Source organism: Athene cunicularia (assembly GCF_003259725.1).
Source record: "Athene cunicularia isolate RWA chromosome 1 unlocalized genomic scaffold, athCun1 chr1_part1, whole genome shotgun sequence".
Taxonomy (NCBI): domain Eukaryota; kingdom Metazoa; phylum Chordata; class Aves; order Strigiformes; family Strigidae; genus Athene; species Athene cunicularia.
The window spans coordinates 112,526,559-112,535,984 of record NW_020799091.1 but is presented as its reverse complement, the minus strand read 5'-3'; the positions used below and the strand labels follow the sequence as shown (position 1 = coordinate 112,535,984).

At 41.6% G+C, this 9,426-nt stretch overlaps 1 protein-coding gene across 1 annotated transcript; it reads left to right on the top strand.

The window, feature by feature from the left end:
* The first annotated feature begins 6 nt into the window (after nt 1-6).
* On the top strand, nt 7-8,294 carry MPC2 (mitochondrial pyruvate carrier 2). The gene is made up of 5 exons (XM_026844756.1): nt 7-22; nt 4,294-4,334; nt 6,172-6,256; nt 7,330-7,441; nt 8,052-8,294. Exons 2-5 carry the CDS (start codon nt 4,326-4,328, stop codon nt 8,107-8,109), a joined length of 264 nt encoding a protein of 87 aa, XP_026700557.1. The 5' UTR covers nt 7-22; nt 4,294-4,325; the 3' UTR covers nt 8,110-8,294.
* Nucleotides 8,295-9,426: the final 1,132 nt, after the last annotated feature.

Here is a 9,426-nt window from a genome sequence, read left to right as displayed (position 1 = left end):
CCCTTTTACAACCACCCGGCAGGTAACGGGGCGTCCTCCTCCTCCTTCTCCTCCTCCTCCTCCGCCGGCGGCGGCGGCCCAACGGCTGCCGGGCTGCGCCGCCTCCGCGCCGGGGGCTGAGGGGTCACCTTGGTTGGGCCGGCGGAGGAAGAGGCGGCGGGTCCCTCTGGGGGCCGCCTGGGGCGGGGAGCCAGCAGGGGTGCCAGAGCGCTGGGCACCGCGGTTTGCCGGCGGCGGGGGATGGGGGGAGGCGGAATTGGGGCCCCAGAATCGGTCCGGTCTGTTTCCCCTCCTGCGGGTGTGGAAGCCGAATCGGGGCTGCAGAATCGCACCTCTGTTGCTGTGATTTTGGCATGGGGAAAACTGCCCAAGAGTGGGCTTCTGCTTGTTAAAGGAAAACTTCTTCAATTTGGAAAGAAAAACTAAAAAAGGCAGGCACGATACTAATTGTTCCTCCCGCCTCCTGCAACTCACGAGTGTACTTGACTGTCCCTATCGTGTTACTCCACGGTTTGAATCTGTAGCTGGGCTACCTGATCCCAACCCAGGGGATGTGATGATTTCCAAAGGGGCCTAAAGGCTTCAGCAGTCACTTGTTTCAAATGGATATGCTGAAAAACTAGGGGGGAAGCACTGCAGGGATTTCTGCTCTTGAAGTGTATTCTGGTTTCAGTCAAGCTTCTCTTTGCTTTATTTTCTTTCTGCCGAATCCAGCACTTCAGCCGAAGACAACCCGTGCCCTATATGAATCCATTCTCGTAGCTGAAGGGCTCCTGTGGAAGGGCTCAAGTTTCCCTGAAATGAGCTACCCTTACCTGACCTAAAGCTTACCTTTGCTTGAGCAAACATGGTTTTTTTGTTATTAGGAAGAAACCTCTTGTAAAATCACCTGCTTCAGTGCCATTTAGGTGATGTTTGTTATGTAAACAAATTGCATAGGTTAGTTAAAAAGAGTGATCGATAAACCCCTAAAGTTCCATAGGCTGCTGTTTCCACTGTTTTGTTTCAGTGTGATACACATCCTTGACTCTTCACCTACCTGGAATATGCACTGTGAAAATAGACTTTAGTTTTTAGTCCGTTGTTCCATCCTCCTATAACGGTCCTTTCTTGAAACAAAAATTGTTGCTTTAAAGAAATCACAACTAAAGAGTGAAAACTGCAGTTGTCAAAATGTCTGATTTGTACTGAATTCACTAGACCTATATATACGTATTTAACATTTTATAGAGTCAATGTGTCCAGCACTTCCACTGTAAAGGTGCGAAGCCTCTCAGTGCCACATTCACCCTCTGTGAAATGTGGCAGTTTCCAATTGCTTTTTATTGAATACACGGCATGGCAAGCCCTGGGAACCTCTTATGTTCATTCATCAGAACTGTAGTACTAACTGAAAAAGGCTTTGGAGATTCTCTTGCAGTGCTTTTCACTTCACAGAACTGCCTGTGGGCCACTTTTGTTCACCACCATAAGGTTGAAATTAATTTTAAAAAAAACCCAAAACATCTTTTAGGGACTCCGAGTCTTTATGTATGAATATATATCTGTCATAAACTGTACTGATGGCGTAAGAGAGAAAAGCCACAGAGCAAATAGGTATCGAAACTGAATCTCTGCCACTTCTGTTTCACCCTGCAATGTCTTGAATGTGGGTCTGTGAGAAAGTTATGCAATAGATGTCACTCTGACAGCAAAACAAGTAGGTTAAAAATGAAAGGCTCACACTTTATCTCTGGGGATATCTAAGTTTCTAGTCTGATTTAGGAATATAAGTGTCATTATCATGAAATTATAAATCACTTGTGAGAAATAAAGAACAATGCTTCCTTCTTTTCGGGCACAAAGGCAGCTTCCAGTAAAATAATTGATGCCTGGTCTGAAAAGCTGTTTCTTTGGCTGGCATTGCACAGTGCGAGGCTGCTGGAGGAGAGCAAAGGGCCTGGGGTACAGCACACCAACTCCCCGGGCTGCCACAGAGCGAGGAACATCACTCTTGGCAGCCACAGGGAAGCGTAGGCTGATCTTGTACTCCCTCTCCTGTGGCCTCTTTGGTTCACTTTGCCTGATTAATCTAAACTCTCCAGAACAAAGACTTCTTACATTTAATAGAAGTTGTTAATTCTGTCAACTGGCCACAGACATGATATCCAGATTAGCCTCTGGTATGCCCCTGCTCTGATGTGCTGCTGTCAAATTCATCCTTGAAAAATTGCAGGAATCAGGACCTGGGAAGAGCTCAGCCTGGCTGGGTACTTACTTGGAGTGCCTTCAGGAGAGGTGTTCTGCTTAAGGCATTTGACAGTCTTCCCTTCTAACAAGCTTGGCTTGGTACCTTACTTGTCTTCAATTGTTTCTTTCTTTTGTAGTCAACAGTTTTAAAATATCAAGTTATATATTATTAATAAAAATTAATGTTGATTGTCTTGAAAACTTTACTAGCTGTTTAGGGTATGTCAATTTAATAATTTATACTCGCTCCATGTTCTCTAGTACTCCAAATCTGAATTTGGGTTTTATAATAGAAGAAAATCGATGATGGTAATTAAAGCTACTTCCATGGGACGTCTGTAAGACTGATTTATGTATATTTGCAGCCTGACACTGACATACTAAGTAGCTGCCTAAGAGAACAGCAACTGAAGTTTCTATCTTTAGAGGATTGATATTGAGCTCTATTCAACAATATTAAACAGTTTTAGTGGCTCCACAACCCCAGGCATCCTAAGAAAAATTAAATCCTGTGTAGGTAGAAACATCCAGTTATCCAAGCAAAAAGTAATATGCTAGTAGTTACTAACTGCAGTTTGAGACTTGATCACTATCACAAGCAGCATGGGTCTAAGAGGGCTTTATGGGGCTTTATGCAAAGCTGCCAGGCTGGTTTTTGTTGCTTTCTGTGCTGCAGTCCCCATGCCCTTTTATAGGGCTTAGTTGGCTTTAAGGTGATGGAGCAACTGATGGTTGTAACAATTAGTCTTATCCTCCAAGTTAGGAGTTGCTTCACAAGTGCTTGCTCTAGCAGCTTGATGGTTGATTTTTCCCCAGTCATAGTTTTAAACTTGAGGGTGCTTAAAACAGGGAGTATAAGTAGTTACTGCGGGGCTTTTTAAAGGCTGAATTGTTAGTAAAAAATTAGCTCACATAAAAAAAAACAAGCAACCAAAGTCCTAGTGTTTATCATTTATAATTAAAAACTTTACTCATAATATGTAACATATTGCAGTGAAAATTTGGCTTCATCTTGCATGTTACCAGAATGCTGAGCAGTGTCCCAGCAAGACCTAAAATTTAATGTGTTTTGATGAAATCAGAAACAGTGTCCTGACTGTCTCCCAGTGTGGCAGATTAATACTTTGGATTGAGGTCTCTCTTTTAAGACTTTAAGCAGTAGTCCTAGATTAATGATTTCTGGCATGGTTGGCATGTTGTAGGTGTGGCATTACAGTATGTTGTTTTAACCAACCCATTGCCATTTTAGCACCACTATAGGATGTAGGTATTTATAAGAGAGATGTTTTCCCCCAGATCCTGTTCCATTGACTTTTCTCCTTTCCTTCTGTAGATTTTGTCCTCTTCTTCCATAATCCTTCTTTGCTTATTGGGGTGTAGGGTTGATTGGTTGATTGTTTCTACTAGAAAGACATGGTTATTCAGAGGTGCAGATTAGAGGTGAATGAGGACACTCTCCTTGTGACATTTACTGCTACTTATGTTTGCAATTTGTACTCTCTCTTTAACCATATAATGCTGCTGTGTAGCTTGTCTTCTGTAGCATGGGCTGTGGTTTGGGAAGGGAAGGAGGGACTGACTTGTTACAATACCAGTAATAAAATATTTTGAGGTTTTGGTTTAACAGTAAAATAAAATATTTTGGGGGTTTGGTTTAACAGTTCACAAATATTTCAACTACTAATTCTGTTAGTCCAGCAGTAGAGTAGCTTTTAATCATTATATAGAAACTGTCTTCACTATTCCTAGGCCTAATAATTAACTCTTATCATTATAAATGTATTTTGCCTGCTCTAGTGTCCTGGTTTGCTTAAAAATGGAAATACAAAATCCTACTCATCTGTTGCAGAAATGGGTGAACTGATTACACAACTGAAGGTTGATGCACCGAGCTGATGAGCTATGAGTATTAGTGATAGAGCTTGTACAGTGGTAGAAACAGTGCTAATATACACAATTCATTATTAAAAAAACCCCAAACCCTAAAACTTACTGTGGATATTTAAACAACCACATCTCACTGAATAATTGATCTTCTTTTTTTTTTTCCCCCTCCTCCCACAGGTCCCAAAACAGTATTTTTCTGGGCACCTATTATGAAATGGGTAAGTACAAGATGCCAGATGGTGTCTAGATGTGAATCAGAGGGCAATCTGCAGCAACCCATTGAGCAAGCAAGAGTTTCCCAGCAGATACCTCAGCCTACAGAAAAGTTTAATACTGAGGCTTTAATTTTTAATATATGGGGAGGAACAAAATTGGCTTTAATAACACATAGCACAATGTGGAAGGGATACAGCAGGGGGAAAATACTCTGTGGAAAAATTCTACTCTTCACTGAAAGTTTCACAAAAGCTTTCTCTTGTGAGACACTAACTGTTGCTCAAGGTAGGCCTGAGCTGGGCATAATTCAAAACTCTTTTAAAGCATGTGTTTCTTCCGAGATTGAGGAATTGGAAGACTATCTTAAGGAAGCCAGTTCCTAAACCTCATAGTTTGAAGGCAGGTTAAAGTGTGTCAGAGTGCAAGGTAATCTTGAGAAAACAAAAGAAAAAAGGCAACTGCCGTTTTGGCTATCAGTAGCTCTCTGCTTCCCACTTGGTTATATGCCTTGGCTATGTTTGTGCCCAGGTGAAGTACATGCCTCCCCCTAATTCTCTGTGCTCTTCCTAGTTGTTGTATTGGTACAGACTAAATAAGTAACCTCTAAAATCATAAAGCTGTTTAATCTCCTTGTTTGATAACAAGCAAGGATATAACCTGCTCTTCCTATTGCCAGCTGGTTAGGAAATTTGCCATTGTGAACCCCAACTTTTTATAGGCCACAGGCAAGACGTTATGCTCTAAACTGTAGCTTGGTTTCTTTGTCAGTCTCCACTGGAGCTGCAGTAACCATGGTTAACCTTCCCCTGTCACAGGGGCTCTCCTAGGCAATGTGCTCACGAGCCTGAGCGTACAGGGCCGGTGTCAACTGCTGCTGTATCAAAAGAGCTTACACACAGATGGTTTTTCTTTTGTGAACATGCAAAAAGACTTCTGTAAGCTCACAGTGAAGTTCTTCACTGAGAAGTTAAAATTACTTTCCCCCTACATGGCAAAGGCATGTTTACTGCAGTTCCCCAAGTGTGCTGAAAGTCTGCACCTCTGTGGCACCACTGCAGCAGTATCAGTCCCATAAGTGAGGCAGCACACAGAAGTGTCTGCCCTTGAAAACTGGTTTCTTGATTGGAGCCAAAGGAGGCCTTAGTGGCAGTCAGCGAATTAAAAGCATTAGGACTCTTATTTGTGGGATTTTGGTTTTGGAGGGGTTTTTTTTTGTGAACTCCAGTAACACGAACATGAAATTGTATTTCCAGTAGAGGGCAATAACACAACAAAACAGATCAAGCAGCATGTTTGCTAGTAATGTTGTCAAGTAGATAAGCCAAGCTATTCCTCACTTCACCTGGAAGTTTTCTACTTATACTGAAATTGTATTTAAAAAGCAGCACTTTCACCTCCTCACATGAAGCTGAGTGAAGACTATGGTATCACACCTGCATCTCTACCAGCAATATCTTAGCCTGAGCTTTAGGAAGAAGGGCCTTCATTAGATAAGCTTCTATTTGTTGCCTGAAAACCAATTTTTTTTTATCTGCTTTCTTAAGCAGCTGTGCTTAAATTAACCTTGTTCTTAAATTAATATAAAATTGCCACTGCCTGGGATTTTATTGCAAGCTGGTTGTAGCCCCCTTAACTGCGTTCTTATTCCTACCACAAGGGACTAGAAGTGGATGGTGTCTCCGAGAGTCTCATTACTCTGCTCATACAATGCATCCCATCTCCTGCAAAATGCATATAGAATAAGTACCGAGCTGTGAAGCAACTTCCCCTTGAAAAGCATTTGATTGGTCACAGGAGGTCCTGGTACTGCACCGGTGCTCACTGAATTTCTCTTTACAGGGTTTGGTATGTGCTGGAATGGCTGATATGACCAGACCAGCAGAAAAGCTCAGCACAGCACAGTCTGCAGTGCTAATGGCCACAGGTAAAGCCAGTTACTCCGTGCTTTCACAGCACCCTTCTAAAACTGTCTATCTTTAAAACTGGGTATCTTTCTGAATGCCTCCATCAGTACTAATCCACTTCCATAGAAAAGGCTTAACTATAATATGGTATCTCTCACTATTGCTGTTGGATGATAATTCTAGGATAGACCTATATTTCTTATCAAATCTGTAAGAGTTCTGTAATTATATAGCAGCTTTTTACATGTGTCTTAATTTGGAATTGTCCAGAGCAAGTTGTTATGAGTTAGTATATGAGTTTCAACCCTTAAGTTACAATGATACCACTCATTCCATTAAGTGACCTCTTTTGCTTCAGGTCAAGTAATTTTGAAATCAATCCAGGATATAGTGACTTTTTTAGAACTGACTTTAAGGGATTAAACAATGGTAGGGTAATTACACTAACGTAACTGGAAAGAATTTCCATAGGTCAAAAGAACTTGGAAGCAGGGGTACGTGGACTGCTGCACTGCTGTCTGCTGTGGATTGTCACACTTGACAGAAACAGTATTCTGTATTCAAGGTGTTCTACCAGATCTTGTCAGGGGTGGGACTTGTGGCAGCTAAAGCTGAAAATCAAAATTACAGCTGCCACCTTCTTCATTCTCCAGACTTTATTCTGGTATCTGAGACAGTGCTGTGCATTTTGCATGGTATGTAAACCTTTCGTAACTGGTGCTTTCTGTAATCTCTAAGGTGGTACAGCAAGCCAGCTATACTACTGCAAAATGCCACTACCCTGCAGCTGTGCTGGAGAACTAAGGTCTAGACTGCTGTAGAGTACACAGGATTTTTGTTTGATACTAAGACCATGATTGACCTTATTGCCTAGTTATTCTGGAAAAATGCAATACATACCCAATAGCTGTCCCACTGGCACTTGATGCACTTTTAACTGAGAAATGGCTAGTTAGAAGAAAAGCAGTTGTCCAACATGTAATTGTAAAACTTGTTAAACTGGCCTGTGATTCTGTCTCCAAATTTAGGAGAAATGACTGAATATTTCACTTTAAAGACTTAACATCTTTAAACTTTCCCATTCATTCCACAGGCCTTATTTGGTCAAGGTACTCTCTAGTTATTATTCCTAAAAACTGGAGTCTGTTTGCTGTGAACTTCTTTGTTGGCTGTGCTGGTGGCTCTCAACTCTTCCGAATATGGAGGTATGTGTTAAGAAAGGCAACTACATACTATAACTAAACCTCATCTTAATAAGGAATTTATTAATTCTGCCAGCCTCAATGTCAGTGCAACAGGCAAGAGGAACCCAACAATTAATTAAACATTTCAGAACTTTTTTGCTATGTTGTTAGTTTTCCAGTTGAGTGGGGAGTGAAGCTTGACATATTTTCAGTGGAGCTGGAGCATGTTTTAAGGAATGCTGTAGGTAAGCTCTAGTTTCTGGATCTAAGGCTTTCTTTAAAAGCTGTAGGTCTGACAGAGAACCTAGACTCCCTTCTCCTCGTAAGCTTTGTACTTCTGTCAACTTTCAGTGGATCAAAGGGTTGTTACACAGAGCAGCATTTTATTTTTTATCTTTTAATTATTTCCTGAGGGGAAAATTTGGAGTTCTCTGGCTTCAGTGCTGGCCAGGAAAGAGGCAAACTTAACAACCAGTTTGGAATTTCTTACATGAACTAACCTATCCTCAGTTTCCACCCTCAAGTCCACTGTAATTTTAAACCTCCTCTGCTAAAAAAATTGTTAGGAAGACACTGTTTCTGTAACTGGTGTTCTATTCTTTGTCTGTGCTTTTTTTTTTGTCCCCTATAGGTATAATCAGGAGCTAAAAGCAAAACAACAAGAGCAGCTGCAGCAAAGAGATGCTTAACCCAACATGTCAAATCCAACAACGCACAAACCCTTTCCCATGGGACCTAGCTTCACTAATTTTAATGTTTTTTCCTCTGAGAAAATGAATGAGGAAATCTAAATATCTAGAGAGCAAGTGTTTTCTAAGTGCAAATAACAAAGTATCTCCATACATTTAAATAAAGTATAACATTTTAAATTGAAGTAAAATTGTGTCTCTTGTATTGTCTCTTTAAAAGCAACTGATTGTGGGTTGTGCCTAGAATGAGTTGCAGGGCCCCACCTTATCTGACTCCTGAAGAGTGTCGGCAGTGACACGGTGCTGGCGACAGGCAGCTGGAGCCACAGACTGAAGTCATCTTCCTTCACGTCAATCAGACCTGGGTGGCCTTTTACCATATTTTCAGTAACCAGCAATGGTAACATCTGCAGTTCATTCCCTGATGCTCTTCCCCGGGAGTGTAAGGATATTCTTTCAGCTTCGTATCTCAATTTGTTTCCCAGCCACCACCGTCTTTAACAAAAAGATGGCAAACGTATGTGCCACTGGTGTTTTATCTTCTGTCATCCCATGCAACTAAAGGCAGAAGATGGGCATGTTTAAGTACCTGGTTCTTGGGAGCTTGAAAAATGAACAGGTTCCAAGCAAAGGCTTTACATGAAACTGCAAAAGCTCATCTGTTACTGAGAAGTACAAGGCAACTGTGCTCAAAGTAGGGCAGCAGTGAGCTTCCTGGCAGGTTCTCTTGAGACTTCTTCCACCAAAGCTAGGAGTAGGTACCAGAGCTCAGGAATTTATACCCAGGAGAAAAAGAGACCCCTGAGAGAGTAGCTTCCTCAAGATTCACCTTTCGGGAAAATGATGGCCTCGAGATAATGGAATTTTGCAAAGTCCTGTTATTAAGTCTCTTTCCACCTCTACCTTTCCCCACTGCCATTTGAGTTACCCCTCCAGCATGGCAAGGGTGGAAAGGAAATTGTTTTATAGTTACAAGAGCTACAGCACCTTGTGACACTGACATCCCCTCCTTTCTCACCCTATGTATAATGTATTATCCTGTGCAAAGTATTTGTGCAGGATACTTTAAGGAAAGCATTTTCCATTCTTACTGCATAAAATAGTCTGTCAGCTCCCCTTTTTCAAAGGCTGTCCTGCCATGAAGCTGTTTCTCTCCTGTGTGTGTTCTGCTACAGTTTCACTTGCATTTCTTAAATTCTCCTAGCTGAAGTAGTAATACAGGGTATCAATTCAAATGGTGAACTCTCCAGCTGTGTTGTTTGCTGAACTGACAGAGACTGCAGGACTGCAGTGCCTGAAGAATACTACCAGAAAGAG

What these genes read in the sequence shown, in the direction of transcription:
- MPC2 (XM_026844756.1), top strand. An exon ending in TGCAGTGCTAATGGCCACAG is followed by an intron (nt 6,257 to 7,329) that starts GTAAAGCCAGTT and finishes TTCATTCCACAG; the next exon opens with GCCTTATTTGGTCAAGGTAC. An exon ending in CAACTCTTCCGAATATGGAG is followed by an intron (nt 7,442 to 8,051) that starts GTATGTGTTAAG and finishes TGTCCCCTATAG; the next exon opens with GTATAATCAGGAGCTAAAAG.